At 40.9% G+C, this 16,317-nt stretch overlaps 1 protein-coding gene across 4 annotated transcripts in view; it reads left to right on the top strand.

Moving 5' to 3' along the window:
• SLC6A6 (solute carrier family 6 member 6) overlaps nucleotides 1-14,594 on the top strand; it is a 69,865-nt gene extending 55,271 nt beyond the window's left edge. For all 4 annotated transcript variants that reach the window (XM_060239653.1, XM_060239652.1, XM_060239651.1 and 1 more), the window contains 4 exons: nucleotides 1,149-1,251; nucleotides 2,713-2,813; nucleotides 4,803-4,973; nucleotides 7,973-14,594. In XM_060239653.1, the coding sequence (XP_060095636.1) occupies nucleotides 1,149-1,251; nucleotides 2,713-2,813; nucleotides 4,803-4,973; nucleotides 7,973-8,113 (516 nt within the window). In that variant the 3' untranslated portion in view covers nucleotides 8,114-14,594. The remainder of the gene's footprint in view (nucleotides 1-1,148; nucleotides 1,252-2,712; nucleotides 2,814-4,802; nucleotides 4,974-7,972) is intronic.
• The last annotated feature ends 1,723 nt before the right edge of the window (nucleotides 14,595-16,317 follow it).

The following is a 16,317-nucleotide window of genomic DNA, read 5'->3' as shown; positions in this document are numbered from 1 at the left end:
TTGAATTCTGCTAATTTAGGCATATGCCAACTCAAGTTCTGTATTATTAGTGCCCCATTTAGTCTGATCTTACCTCCAGTGCACGTTTTTATAAAAAAAAATTGTATTTGATTATTCAAGAAGTTGCCCTGACCTTGATGGCCTAGGATAAGCCAGTCTTGTCAGATTTTGGAAGCTTAAGCAGGGTCAGCCCTGATTAAAATTTGGATGGGAGACCATCAAGGAAGTCCAGGGTTTCTACACCGAGGCAGGCAATGGCGTCCCTTGCCTCAATTGCTACTTGATGGTATTTCCCACCATGTACAAGGAATTGGGCTATGTTGTGTTACTGACATGAATTTGGATCCAGCCAGCTATTTTGCTCAATCTCTCCCAATTCCCTTTCTTACTGCAACTCCTGTCCCACATGGCTTTTGACCATGAAGGTCCCTTAGCCTTTTTGGTGGTCAAAAAGGACCCTGCCCTTTCTTTTTCACCAGCTGAAAACCTGGTTAGAATCAACCTTTATCATAGAAAAAAAGTGAGTCAAAGTTAAGGCATGTGGGACATGTCCAGGGCGCAATCTGTCACATTGGATTTGGAGCCCATTAGGGAGGCTAGAAAATTAGAAAAGTCATTATTGTGCATGGAAAATTAGAAAAGTCATTATTGTGCATGAAGGAGAAATGGTAGGTTGGGGAAGAAATATTGCTCCATGCATTAGAGAGCTCCTTAGTGAACTTTACTTGCGTATTTAAGTTTCATAGTTATTTATGTGAAATACCAATTATATGCTTCTCTCTTATTTCTAAAAATGCCCATCCTAAAATACTATCCTGTATGAAGGAAGTGCTTCAGTGTTTCAGTAAATTACACTAAGCGACTTAATTTTGGTCAATCACAATTTCTTTCAAAATGCCTTCTGTATCAGAAAAAAACAAAACAAATTGAGTGCAGGTTTTTGAAAGGACCACAGTATGCACTGAATAACTCCAAGGGTTGATTGGCATTTATACTTGTGGATGGGTAATCTTCTGCAGAGTGAGTCATAGATACGAAAGATAGTGGTGAAGGTCAGCTTGCTTTCTGCAATTTGTGTGTGTGTGTGTTGATAGCATATGAACTGTACTCATGTAATGTGTGTTTTTCATGGTGTTCCTCTTTTGCAGGGTGGCATGTATGTATTTCAACTCTTTGACTACTATGCAGCTAGTGGTGTATGCCTCTTGTGGGTTGCATTCTTTGAATGCATTGCTGTAGCCTGGGTTTATGGTAAGTAAAGTTATAGTCTGATTACTTTCCTTGCAAGAAAGAGGAAAGATGTTGTAGGACAGTGCCAAAGCCACTGGGGTAATCAGGTAGCCCAGGAGGTGGGAGGTTAAATAGGAGAGAGAAAAAAGTAGAAAATGGCAGAGTGCAAAGTGATCAGAATTCTACAACAACAAAGAGTTATTACCCTGTTCCTTTGTGTTTCTGGGATTTAACCAGCAGCATCGCATCTCTTGGGACATGTTTTGCTTTGACCCAAGACAGACAGAGTTCACCACCACCTACCATGCACAGTATAGTGCCAGAGCTCTGCTCCTGCTCAAATACATTGAATTTCTGCTCTGTAATATTCTGGGACTGGATCTTGGGTTTGGAGGTCTGCCAAAGGTTCAGTTCCTGAAGCTTGATGGCAGCAGAGAGGGAAGCTTGGTGTAGTGGTTAAGTTTGCCAGTTTGGTGTAGTGGTTAAGTGTGTGGACTCTTATCTGGGAGAACCGGGTTTGATTCCCCACTCCTCCACTTGCACCTGCTAGCATGGCCTTGGGTCAGCCATAGCTCTGGCAGAGGTTGTCCTTGAAAGGGCAGCTGTTGTGAGAGCCCTCTCCAGCCCTCTCCAGTTGTGGGGGAGGAAGGTAAAGGAGATTGTGAGCCACTCTGAGACTCTTCGGAGTGGAGGGCGGGATATAGATCCAATATAAGTAAGTAACATATTCTCCATGACTGAGCTAAAACTGTCTACCTGTTTAGCCAAGTAAAAATAAAAATGCAGAACTTGGGAGGATTGGATTGGATGTTCATTGGGATGCACATTCTGTTGTGAGGGCAATGTAGCTTTGTCTCTGGTCACTAGCATTATCGCATAGCCAAATACAACTGGTACCAATTCTGCAGTCACTGTTGCTCTGCCCCTGAGCTTCCGCTTTTGTCAGATCAAGCAATTGATTCCCCACCAGTTGCTGCACAGGTTTAATTTGAACTGTGGCTCCCCTAATATCTCCCCGCGCCTTCCTGATCTATAAAAAAACAAGATTGGGAAGGTGCGGGGAGAACTGGAGGGAGCCACATATCAAAATGTGCCCATGCAGCAGCAGATGGGGAATCAGTGTTTTGATACAACGAAAACAGAAACCCGGGAGCAGAGCAACAGTGACAACAGTACGGCTCTGTGATTATCAATGTGTGATCTCTGGTTTGCTAGATTATATAGTAAAAGAGCAAGGAGAAGCCCTGTAAATGTTAAAATGTTCAGCAACTGGTTGGGGGAACAATAGTGTTGAATACAAAAAGGAGTAAGGTAGCTCCCCCCACCCCATCCTGGTGTGATTCTGTTATTTGTTTCACATCATTCAAAACCAGACTTAAGATATTCAGTTCTGCTCTAGTGTTATAAGGTCAGCCCACAAAGTGAAGGAGGAATCTTTTATTGAGACTAACAAATCTGACTTCTACTGTGTTTGAATTTTAGGCGCTGATAATATTTACGATGCCATCGAAGATATGATTGGTTATAGGCCCGGTCCATGGATGAAATGGAGCTGGATGATAATTACACCAGTTCTTTGCATGGTGGGTGCTGAAATATTCAGGTCTCTGTAGAGGTGATAAATGAATGTTCTATATCATTAGGGTTTGTAGAATCTTTTGGGCTCAAGTGCCGTGTTCTACTGGAGAAAGTTTTCCTTCCAGACGTTTCGTTCTCAGCTTTGGAGAACATCCTCAGTGGCGTTGCAGCCGGAGCAGGCGCTCTGACCTTCTTGGCTGCTGTGCATCAATGCACAGCAGCCAAGAAGGTCAGAGTGCCTGCTCTGGCTGCAATGCCACTGAGGATGTTCTCCGCAGCTGAGAACGAAACGTCTGGAAGGAAAACTTTCTCCAGTAGAACACAGCACTTGAGCCCGAAAGATTCTACAAACCCTAATGATGTTACCAGCCGTGAAAACCTGAAATCTTTGAATGTTCTATATGTTTGTGTGTGTGTATAATTTTCTGTATTATATCAGTGAAGGATTGTAAAGCAACATTGTCGAAGACATAGGGATGTGGTAGAGCAGCACAATTATACAACTTTCAAAATCTAAAACATTCCTATCAGGTAGAAAACAAGCAAAAATGTCTAAAAGCCTCCTTCTTGCTAGATACAAATCCAAAGAGGGAGCCTGACAAACAAAAATGTCTTTTTGTGCTTTGAAAGATTTAATCAGGTTTATTGTGGCACAAGCTTTTGTAGGCTGCACCCTATGAATTGGTCTCTAGCTTGCAAAATGTTATGGCATGATAAATCTGCTAGACTTTGAGACTCATTTTTGTTGTTAACAGAATGTGCTAGTGTGGTGCAAGCAAGGTTGTCACACTAGTTCAGCATAGTGTTGGCTGCAGAAGAGGCAACAGTTTTTACTTAAATGAAAGAAGTGTTAGGGAGGTATATATATCCTATATATAAATATGCCAACTAATCCTCCTTTTGGGGCAATATCCCTTCACTCACCAGGTGCAGAATATTCCACCTCTTCATTTATAGCAGAGTCTGTAGCTGAATCCATTGTGAAGTAATATCATTTGGCACACGTATTTGCTTAAGTAACATTGTGCATTTGTTAATAACTATATGCAATGAAGCAAAAAGTAAACTGTAAGAGAAAACATTTTTATGTGACAAACAGTAGCAGTTCCTTCTCTTCAACTGACATAAAAGAATGTTCATTCACAGCAGGGAGGGGCCAGTTCAACAGGAGCAAATAAACAAACTGACGCTATACAATGTATCAAGCCACTTTTCCACCTGCAATTACTCTTCACTCTTTCTATTCAAATTAGGCTACAGTGAGCTATTCCAACAAGTATTGCTTAGATTTTTTTAAAAAAGGACAGCTAAAACATAGAGGAGTCCCCCCCGTCCTCCAGTTTAAAATTATTACATCACGGTTCTCAAAAGGATGACAAGCTACAAAGTGGGGGATTTCTCTTACACAGCATGAGCATGCACACATCAAACTGGTGCATTCATTCCTCTGGCCTATCAGGGCAGAACAGATGATATAGGGGTGCATGAAACAGAAAGAGGTCAGAGCAATGTGGCTTTTTAAATACCTGATCCTTTAAAGAGGGCTTGCGTGTTAGTAGATAAAAGAAAGTATGGGTTCTTACAGATCAGAGGCCCCTGTATCACACCATGGCCCCCTATTTGCACATAGGTCACTGTGCAGGGATTGGGATGAGAACAACCCCCCCTTCCTGCTGTTAGTAAAATTACAGTAAGTGTAGCTGCTGGATTGGGGAGAGCCCAGATCATACCCCCCACTGAGCCATAAAGCTCCCCTGCTGACCTTGGGCCAATCAACGGGAGGACCATATACACTCCCTTGAATGGCAATGAAGATTAGTGGAATAGAAGTGTAATAGGCAATATGTCCTATTGTCAGCTAATTATTTTCATTGTATATAAAGTGATAACATTAATACATTGACATTCCCTAGCCATACAGCAAACATTGTCAGACCACAGTTCTTGTGGCACATCTTAAATCTGATGTTTGTATTTTTGGTCTCTTTACACAGGGATGCTTTATCTTTTCTTTGGCCAAGTATACACCATTGACCTACAATAAGGTGTACATATATCCTGATTGGGCAATTGGCCTAGGCTGGGGTCTTGCGCTCTCTTCTATGATCTGCATCCCTCTAGTTATGGTCATCCGTATACTACAGTCGGATGGGTCTCTCATTGAGGTAAGTTTGTTTTTGTTTTTTAGAAAAATGAAAAATAAACTTAAGCAAACTGGCAATCTTCTGTGCAGCTGTTACTGGTAATGTTTTGCCAAAAGGAGTTCTAGGCCACATAGGCCCAACCTGCAAATGGTTTTCCAAGTCATTCATTCTGGCATATGAGGCAGTTTCAACTGTGCTATGTATCATGTCTACCTGGTTCTCCAGTTTCTCTGTGGGACAGAGCAAGGCTCACAGTGCCATCCTAAATAGAGTTAAAGATATCTAAGTCCATTGCTTGCAGTGTCACTGTAGCTTAGAAGAAGAGGAGATTGGATTTATACCCCACCCTTCTTTGAGTCTTAGAGTGGCTTACATCAGTGTTCCCTCTAAGCTGAGTTAGTGTGAGCTAGCTCACAGATTTTTGGCCTCCAGCTCACACATTTTTGTCTTAGCTCAGGAAGGATGGCCCCAGAACACAGTTAATTTATGCAGTTGCTCACAACTTTAATGCCAGTAGTTCACAAAGTAGAATTTTTGCCCACAAGACTCTGCAGCTTAGAGTCTTATCTTTGTATTGTATAGTTGGAGTACATTAGACACCCATGTGAAAATAATTTACACAAGCTCATTTAGATCACTAATTCTCATAGCATAGAGCTGTAGATAAAAAGCCCTTTGTCCCAGGCGATCCTTCAAGCAGCAATGTTTCTTACATTGCTAATTATTGAGGTGGCTGCTCATGGAACCATAGCTCCTAGAATAGACGTGTACAAGTACAAAATAAATGGTAAGATGCCAATGTGTTATTTTTCAAAATAAACAGGCATTGTAAATTAGTATGGTTAGGCAGGTAAGGAATTAGTTGGATAATTTCACCTGAAGAGTGGTAGTTAATGGCTCCTTATCTGATGGGAAGGTAGTATATAGTGGGATGCCAGAGGGCTCGGTTTTGCGTTCTTTATATTTTTATCAATGATCTAGTTGAGGGTGCGACGGACTAATTAAATCTGCAAATGATACCAAATTGCATGGCATAGCAAACACTCCAGAAGACAGATGAAATACAGTCTTGGATATATTGGGAAAATTGGCAGATATGAACAAGATGTGATTTAATAGAGATAAACGTAAACTTTTGCATTTGGGTAGGAAAACTTTGTAGTACATTTATCCTGGATGGGGGATATCCTTCTTAATAATAGCATATGTGAACAGGATCATGGGGTTTTGGTGGCCTGCAAATTGAGTATGAGTAGCCAGTGTGATGCAGCAGTGAAGAAGGCAAATTCTATCTTAGGGTGTATCAACAGACGCATAGCGTCAGGACAAGAGATGTGATATTACAAAATGTGATGTCAGACCCCATTTGGAGTATTATGTTTAGATCTGGAGGCCTTTTTGTAAGAAGGACATAGAAACTTTAGATGCAAAAGAGAGCAATAGGAATGACTAGGGGTTTGGAAACTAAGTCTTACAAAAAAAGACTAGTAGATTTCAGAATGGCCAGTCTGGAAGAGAAGAGATTGAGGGGGGATAGGATTACTCATTTTAAGTATTTGGAGGGCTGTCATTTAGGGGAGGGGGAAGCAATATTTCATTTGGTCATGCAGGAGAGAACTCATAATAATAGGTTTAAATTAGGGATGAGGAGATACTGGCAATATTTTAGGGAAATTTTTTAACAATAAAGGCAGTTCTGTGGTGGAAACAGTTGCCCAGGGATGTTTTGGGTTCTCTGTCCTTGGAAGTGTTTAACCAAAGAGTGGACATTTATTTGTTAGGGATACTTTAGGTCATCCTTCATAATGTAAGGAGTAGGACTAGATGGTCTTTAGGCCCCTTCTGATTTTTTTTAACTATAAAAGAGGAAAGAGAGGACTCCCATTTCAATGTATTTTTTCCAGAAGGACAAGCAAGCTGTTCACAGGTAGAGAAGCCAACTGGTTGCATGAGAAGCTGCCCTCATTCTTATTATGCTAGTGTGGTGTTGTGGTTAGAATGTTGGACTGGGATCTAAAAGATTCTGGTTTGAATCTTCCCTTGGCCATGGAAGTTCCAGGTGCTTTTGGGCCAGTAACATATTGTCAGCTTGCCTCACAGGATCTTGCCTCACAAGATTCTCACAAGGATGAGGCAGGGAAGGGGAAAACACCATGTGTGACTTTGATTCCCCATTGGGAGGAAAGGTGAAGCTTAAATAAGGTAAATACTTCTTGAATCTCAGACAGTTCAGCATGGTAGGGATATCAGCATTGCAAAGGGACACCAATAAATTGAAGGCACACAGAATCTTGCTGCAAAGTACAAAGCTTTCTTTGCCCCCTTCTATCGTGCTGCATGGGAAATGAAAAACCTTGCTGCAGCGGAAGGCCGTGGGTGACTGCTGCTGCTGCTTCAGAACTGTGTTAAGAGAGCCACCTAGTGGAGAATTTAACTAATCAACTCCTGTGGGCCAAAGAAATCTCCTTTGCCAGTTTGCAAGCATCCTCTTTCCTGGGAGATACTGTGACTTTGATTCTTCATTCTTTGGTTTGCACATAACATCTCCCTCAGTAGTTAACTTCCAGCCCAGGGTTGTCCTGTGGCCAGTGGCCAGCTACACCTCAGGTTCAGTAATTGTCTAGTCTTCCCACTGTGTGATAACTCAGGTTGCCATTTGCCACTTATGGTGGGAGATCTCCAGGTAATTCTGGCTGCTGCCTACTGATGCTTACCTGGTCAGTGGGCAGAACTAGCCAGTCAAACGGGGGCTGGGGGTGATAGTTGTCCCTATATGATAATGCAACTTCCAGCATAATCTGGAAGTGACAATGTTGCTTCTGGGTCATGCTGGAAGACCTGTCATTGCATGGGGATGACAATTGTGCCCCCTCTTGGTAAGTTCCTGCTTCCCCCATTTGCCTATTTGATAACTGACAGCTCTCATCTGTGGTCTGTTATTTGTAGGTGTGCCCATAAATGCACAACCCAGCTGTCTGAAGATCTCCTCTTTTAACCTTCTTCTCTCCTTTTCTTGGTAGAGGGTGAAAGCTGTTGCTGCCCCACGCGAAGTGGACCGGTGGGCCAGGGAATCGGAAAGTGCTGTCCCATTCTATCCTGCTGCCGTGGCCAACGGGGGACTGATCAAGCCAACTCATATCATCGTGGAGACTATGATGTGAGCTCTCTCTATGAGAGGAAGACACCTGCTTTAAAACTGCCGTTTACTAACCATAGAATCTCTCATAGGACCAGGTTTACAGAGCTTTATATTTGCACTAGGTTTATTTTTATTTCTCACAGAGAAAGTTATTTTTTTGTGTGTTTTTGGTTTTTATTTTTTAATATTTTGTAAAGTAAATCACAGCAGATGCCTCTCACTGTATTCAGAGGCAGAGTTTTCATATCAAATTAGGCACATTGCAGGATTACTAGTTGTTTTTTTTCCACATAACATATCTTAACTCCTATTCATCATTTCTGGCCACTAATGTTGATTTTCTTGCCAGCAATATACACAGGCACACACACATAGAGGAAAAAATATGCATCTACAAATCTCAGATATCTTTAGGTGCTGGTATGGTTGGGAACAGGGTAGAATTTAAATTTATTTTTTAAAAAAACAGATCTTTCAGTTAAGGGATTTGCTTTTTTAAAAGATAGCATGCATATGGTATTTTAAGAAACTGGTTTTCAAAGGTGTAGCATTATCTTCCTCTGGTTAAGGTGGGGGGGGGGTTTACAACAGGCAACGGGTACATGCTTTTAGGCTTGCTGTGGTCCATGTCAGACTATATGAGCATGTGTGTAGAATTGGAAAAATGGCAATATAGGGTGTAAGGTGGGAGCAGTTATGAACCAAGGGAACAATCCAAGTGACATCCATTTCAGAGTACAGTGCATGTGTGAACAGCCTGTACAAGGGTAAGAGGCAGAATTATTCATGTTTTGGGGGCTCTTTTTTTCTCTTTTTGCCCATTACTTGCTTCTCTGGGCCACTTTCTAGATCACAGAAGTCCTTTCCCATGTCAGCCCTGTGCCTAATTATCCCTGAAAGGGTTTACATGGATTAGTTTCTGAGGAACACAATCATACAACTGAGTTGTGTCAAAGTTGGAAGCGTTTCTCTGAAAAGCATCTGTGTGTCTGGTAGCTTTCCATGTTACGTTTTTAGACATGGGAGTAAACTGACAGATAACTCATCGCTAGATAATGTCATGTAGAAAGTGACCCACTTTTCATAGGCTCCTTGCTGTACTCAAGACAAACTGGTATTGACTTGAATATTTTTAGAATACTAGGGTAGTGTCAAAGAGCACATATAAATACTGAATTTACAAAGAAATGCTGCAAAAAAAAGTGCTGTTAAATTTCAAAAATTGCTTAAAACTCCCAAATTTGCCAAAATTTGTTGTTATCAGGAAATGCAAAGGATTTTTGGGCACTGTGACGATACCAGCCAGGCCAGGTTGCTAATTTCATAATGAGAACGCTTCTGGAACCTCTGTGGAGGAAGCTTTTGTAGCAAGGCAGATTCAGAAGAGATGATAGGAGCTCTGTAAGTCGTGACCTTCAGAAGAGGAGGAAGCCCAAGGAGATGGACTGAGCTGCAGAGATATTTTAGTGTGGATAAAAGTGCAAATGTACTTGAACAAGATTTCTATAGGTAAATTAAATATTAAGAATTTTGCCATTTAACTTAGAAATAAGGATTTGCTTCTAGTAAACTCACCTCAGATTTTGCCAAGCCTAAGTTTTGTTTGTTTAATTATCCTTGCATTCTGTGTTGGATAAAATTTCTAATCCCTTCTATATGGGCATTTTTCTTGGGAGGTGTCGCCTTCTGAGTGAGTATTGGTACTAACTGTAATATTGGAAGTATTAGAAGCCAGAAATAAAATAATCTGTTGCCAGTTTAGTCTGTCAGTCACAGATGCCGTAGTATAAACTGGAGCCTAGCCAGTATTTAAACATTCCTAAATGCATTTTTTTTTAAAGCCACAGCACATTGGCTATGCACTTGCTTACTAAGTCATGTCATTTTTAAAAAAAATAAAATGGAAGGGATAACTTTAAAATAAGGACCAAAGCACAGCAGTTTCAACTGTCTTGTACAGCGGATGTTTCTGTAGTTGGAGACTGCAATTTCTTGCACATTAGGGAGCTGCGCTTTCGGTAACACAAGTAGGTGAGAACAGGGTGCTTTTGCTTTCCAGTGACTGCTCTACTATGAGGTCTGTAAATCCAGCACTGCTGGGGTAGCTGCGGATCTTGCAGCGTCCTCAGCAGACCCCAGCCCAGTTGAAATTGCTATCTATCTTCCTGCTGAAAAACCTGTGAATTCGGTAACCAGGAAAAGCAAGCCAACTGAGAAGAAGTTATCATTTTCTTTAATTTCTGCTAGGGCACTGAGGGACACATAGTCCAACACCAAAGCAAGGCTCCAATGTAATTCAATGAAACATAGGTCAGATGCTTAATCTTTCATTTATTTGATCTGGGCATAAGAGCTCATTGGGGAGGTTTTGTTTTTTTTTTTTTTTTTAAAGTGAGGAACATCCTACTTCATGTGACGTGCCTAGGGCATGTTGCAATAGTTTGTTAACAATAAGGAAAGGGAGTTCAGAACTTCAAAAACAGCCAATGCACCAGGTAAACATCTGGGTCAACCAGGGTATGCTTTGAGCAGAACAAACCAGAGAATCTCAGCACTGTACCTGTAGAGTTCCAACTAATGCAGAGGAGAACCCAGCCCCATTTGGATAAGCTGTGCCATTAGAATCAGTTGCTTCCATGTTAAGCATGAAGAGGTTATTTATGCATGCCCACCATGACCTTAAAACATACTCTGGCTGTTTAGACTTGACCGCAAAAGTAAAGCTTGGATTCAGAGAAAGAAGTTGTAAAATTACCATATAACACAACCAGATTCAGTCCCAGTTTTCTGTTCTAAGGAGCACATTTTCACATCACACAGTTTCTGGATAATAGAATGTGGTAAATCTGACTGTCAATAACAGATTCTGCCAAATTAAAGAGGTGGGGGTGGGGGTGGTAAGGGAACATTGTAAACAACTATTTGTATTTTCTACTTATTTATGATTGTAAAAAAAGAAAAAGAAAAATCTGATTTTTTTCTAATTTACTTTGTAGAACTTTGTGGCCTATTTTATCTGTCATTTGTAACTGAGAAGTTAAATATTCAGTGTTGTGACTGTTGGTGAGCTGGTTCGGATATTGGGGGTGCGGGTGGGAGGGTGGAATTAACTGAATGTTTATTCAAAGAAACACTTTCATTTCCAAAAAAAGAATATGGGGGGAGAGAGAGCACCTTTAATGCTTTGTGGGCTCATTCACTGGTTTGGCTGAAATCCAGAGCTAGCAAGGCATACCGGCTCATATATAATTAAAATCAGCAGAATATACACTTGTTTGCAGAGTAGTTGCAAGTCTTCCAAAACATGCATTCTGCTTTTAAGGAAATCTTTTGAACTGTTAACATTCATTCATAATCTAATTGGATGGCATCAATAATATCATCACCAATAGTGTATATTCTACTGTTTATACAAAGTAAATGTGCTGTGTTTATGCCTACTACTTAACAACTTGTCCCAAATCTCTGTATTTGGATTCTGGTCCAGTTTAACCCACAAGGCAGAATAAGAATTGGAGCACGAATGTTAAATCCCAGCTGAAAACCTGTTGTTTATTACTGGAGCTGCAACTGATGCAACTCTTGTGAGGCAGGCCAGGGTGAAGGTGGGGGGGATAGAAGAGGAGTGGCTGGGGGACAGGCGGAGCCCCTGTGCTTCCAGCAGAAGGTAACTTGTAGTGAATTGGCACAACAGAGAGCACAGCATTGCATATAAACGATGGAAACAACAGTCTGCTTAAAGATAAATAGTTGTATTCTACAACTTGACCTTAGCTGTAATTTCTTGGAAGAAAATTGCATTGAATTCAGTGGTTTTACGTCTCTAGGTACATGTGCATGAATCTAACATCTCTTAACTTAAAGAAGTAAGAAATATATCTGCTTTCTTACTTTAAACTGTCGATCATCTGACAGGATATTGAGCAGATGCATATCTTGCTTTACCCAGGAAGACTTCAGCTTGAAAGCATTTAGTTAACAATCTCCATTTCTCTTTACCAACTTTTGTATGCCATTCTCCAATCTCGTGGCTGCTACAAGCTCAAGACTTCATGTAAATCAAAGGAGTTTTCCATGTTGCACTAACTAAAGTGCGTTGGCTGACAAAACTGCACAGAGCAAATAAAATGGGCTTTTAACAACCAACAGAGGGGAGGGGGGAAACCACTTGTGTAGCTCTTAAAAATAGTAATCAAACCTCAGAATCAAAAATAACAGACAACCCCAGAACCAAACTAGATTTTTTTTGCTATAGGAGAGGGTATAAAGGAAAGCACACACCCCAGAAGTGTTTTCAACCAGCAACAACAAAAAGTCAGACTATTAGTGCAGATTAGAAACTGAAACTGAGGCCACCTATTTGGACTGAAGGCAAGTGAGAACCAAATCCAGGCTGGAGTCCATGGATAGGCAACCTTACTATCACATAATGGGCAAAGTCTTCCACCACCAATAACTGAAAGCTCCCTAGTCTGTTCACAGCTGAGGCTCAGCCTTTCGTCAGGCAGAATTCAAGCTTTCATTTAGGATTACTGATACCGCTTTGATCAAAAAAGGTTTGGAAGTCACCAGGGCATGACCATCTGGGTCCTATATTGGACTGTTTGAATCTAAAGTGCAGACAAATGTTGTGTGAAGAATGCAGTTTTAAATTGTAGTACATGCTAGTTTCATAGTTTGACTGTTGATGAAGCTTTAGGGTATTCCTCCTGTCTCTGCCCACTCCAACTTTAAAACAAACCACAGACACCCCAGGATGTATTTTCATTCAAGCCAAAGGCACTTTGATTTAAGCCATTTCTGTTAATTCCAATGATTCAAACAAATAAACATTTAGCAGAAGATCAAGCTTTTTGTGACTGGTGTCTTTGTTAAATACTAAAAATAGCCATGCCCCTGAAGGGCCCATTCAGAAAAGTCTGCTGAGGAAAAAAAAGGGGGGGGGGGGTTGGAATCTGCAAGGAACTAAAACAGAAAACTTGGCCGGGGGTGGGGTGGGGAGAGAACTAAAACAGAAAAGCACTCCCTCCGCGCACACACAAAAAGAAGGAAATCCATTCCTAAAAGGCAATGGTAAACTTACATAAACAGTGATCTCACAGATGTTTATATCCAGGTTTCAGAAATGCAGACTTTTATCCACCAGAGCATTTCTATGGATGGAAGGATTTCCACCTGTACACTGTGACTTTCTTGCCCCCCTCCCCAGAGCAGCCAGTAATGCCCCCTAAATGCCAGCATTCCAAGAAATGCCAAGAGACTGCTTTTCAAGGGACATTTGGGGCTGCAGTGGGAGGGGTGGAGGGAAGAAGGTAATTTTTTTCCCATGGGTAAAACTCCCCCTGTCTGCAAAATGCTCTGGGAGGAATCTGAGCCACAGATCTGTAGCTTTGACCCTCAACATTCTTATTTGCAAAACAGCCACACTACATTCAGTGTAACTTTCTTCCTAGCAGGCAAGTTTAAAACTGCAGCCTTAGTCTGACAGGGTTTTATTGAAAATTCTGTCAAAAAAAAAACCTATCAGAAGGGGGGTGGTAATAGGACGCTGGGTAAGAGATTAGGGCTGGAGGAAAACCTTCCAACACAAATGAATTCACTGAGATCTGAGCATTTTTGCAACAAGAGGTTCTGTGGCAGACTGCTGACTTCCTTTGTTTCCAACATGCAGTGATGCAGAAGAATAACCCATTTTGCATGTTGTGTCCTCTGTTAAGCAGGACCCAATAAGTTAGTTAAAAATCTTTTTTTCTGGAGAAGCCGCCTGCCTGATTGGTTCCCAAGTGGCTGGCTAATGATCAGTTGCAGGGAAGCAGTGCAGAAGCTAACATTTCAATGCTGACTCTTCTGTGTGTGTGTTTGACTTGTTTTAACTAAGGAGAGGGTAGGTTGGAGGATGGGGGTAAGAGAACAAAATGGCCAGCTGAGATTGTTCCTTAATGTCTCCTCCTCCATCTCCCCTCAGGCAGTCAATCTAGTGCTCTGATAACCTTTGCTGTTGTAGTAGAATATTGCTGCTGCTGCTGCTGTATTAATGCTGTTGCAATGTTGAGAGGAATGCATCTCCAGGGGGTTCATGGTTATAAGTAGTACGGACAAACCTCTATTCTGCTGAAAATATGGGTGAACATTTTTTAAATTATTGTTTAAATTCTCACTTGTGACTACAGTCTGTAGTAAATAGCTGTGTGGATTTGAGAGGACACCAGATGGTCCTCCTTTTAAAAAATTTTTAAAGTAATTTTTAAAAAGACATTTTAGACCTGTTGTTACTTGTCATCATTATTGTTCCAATAAGGAATATTTGTATAGGATTAAAAATTTGGAGTGTACCCTTGAAAATTAGGTTTCTTTTGTGTATACAGTAAATGTTTGTATTTTGCAGTTTATCTGTTTTGCTTTTTAGATAAAAAAAGGTATATTGATATATTAAAGTCATTTTTTTGCTTTTTTAGATGAGTTTGTAATCATCACAAACAAAAATAAAATCCTTTCCTCTACAATATGAGCCTTGGTTTCGTTTTCCACTCCTAAGAGTCATAAGATGTACATGATTTAAGAAACAGCAGTTTTAGAATATAAGTAAAGCTGGACCACCTCTTATTTTATGATCGTTGCCAATCCATTGACATTCATAAAACATAGGGCAGATTTCTGCAGCATCCATCGTCTTGGAGAGCAATAGGAAGTGTCCTGTTGGGTCAGACAAAGAGTCCATCTAGTCCAGCATCATGTTTCCCACAGTGGCCAACTGCCCATCAACATTAGTTCTGCTATTCTAGGAAAAGAAGAATTAATTGTCTTCATTCCCCACCTACACCCCAGTAATCTTTTCTGTTCAGCCTTTTGTTGCAGAGAAGGCGCTGCTATCCCTCGACCATTTGAGTTGCTCTTCAGTTTTTCCAGTTCTGTGATACCTTTTTTGAGGTTGGGATTCAAACTATATGCTATATTCCAAACTTAACTGTAACTTTTGTTGGGGAATATCCCAAACCCTATGGGGTTCTTTTCAATTGATGGGTTGAGTCCAGCTAAGGAACTCAGACCTCCAGAGGGAAAGGGCCAGAGAGAACAACAGTTTAACTTTCAAAATGTTTATCAACTCTTTAAAACCATACACAGGTAATACTCAATACCCAATAGCAATAAAGAGCTCAATATCTGATTAATTGTACACTTTTAGAAAGCACAAGGAATGTTCCTGGACTGCAGGACCAAAACCAGGGCTTTTTTTGTAGCAGGAACTCCTTTGCATATTAGGCCACACACCCCTGATGTAGCCAATCCTCCTGGATCTTACAGTAGGCCCTGTTCTAAGAGCCCTGCAAGCTGTTGGAGGATTGGCTACATCAGGGGTGTGTGGTCTAATATGCAAAGGAGTTCCTGCTATTAAAAAAAGCCCTGATCAAAACCATTATACACACTGCTGGGGTGTTGGCCAAACAGTTCAGAACAAAGCCACGTTTTTATACTCTTTCCAGTCTATAGGAACCAACAGAGGAGTCAATCCAGAATATACTAGTCCAGCCCACCAGTATATATCTATATATATTTCATTTTGTCTAGATATATTTCATTTAACTGCAATGTCAGCAAGACTTCCAAAGTGGTATATGTTTAGATTTTGCAGCCTGGCACTTAGAGAACGGGCAATGTCAAATATGAATTCAAGCAAGAGTGCACTTACAGGGCAAGGCCTTAGGTTTTACACGTAGACTGCCAGCAAAAAGCAAATCTTATGGGACTTTAGAACCAAGAAACCAAAGTCGGTTATAGCAACATCTTCATAATATTGAAGAACAGAAAGGGCAAGACTCATGTAACCTCAAATTCTGCCACACCTTACATCTGAACACAGGCCAACACAGGTTTCAGCCCATTTCCTAATAATCTTTAGAACAGAAGTCACTTTTTTCACTACTGCATAGAGTTTGCATTTCACCATGGAGTCAAGATATCCTGAGTCACACATCTAGTCCCATTCAGCATATATGTTTTGTACCAATGTGTATCATTTAACAGTCACGCTGAGCCTCATTTACTACATGGTCATGCAGTCTGCAGAACTCTACAAGGAGCAATTCAAACTTCATTCTGGTTTCCACCATTGTGAGCAACTTGGTATTTCAAACTAATCATTCTTGATTCCAGATAATTTATGAACAAATCAAACAGCACTGGTTCTAATATAGCTCACCTCTGGGAACTCCATTGCTTACGTTCCTT

Source organism: Heteronotia binoei, chromosome 5 (assembly GCF_032191835.1).
Source record: "Heteronotia binoei isolate CCM8104 ecotype False Entrance Well chromosome 5, APGP_CSIRO_Hbin_v1, whole genome shotgun sequence".
In the NCBI taxonomy this organism is placed as follows: domain Eukaryota; kingdom Metazoa; phylum Chordata; class Lepidosauria; order Squamata; family Gekkonidae; genus Heteronotia; species Heteronotia binoei.
This window is presented reverse-complemented; position numbering and strand designations above follow the sequence as displayed.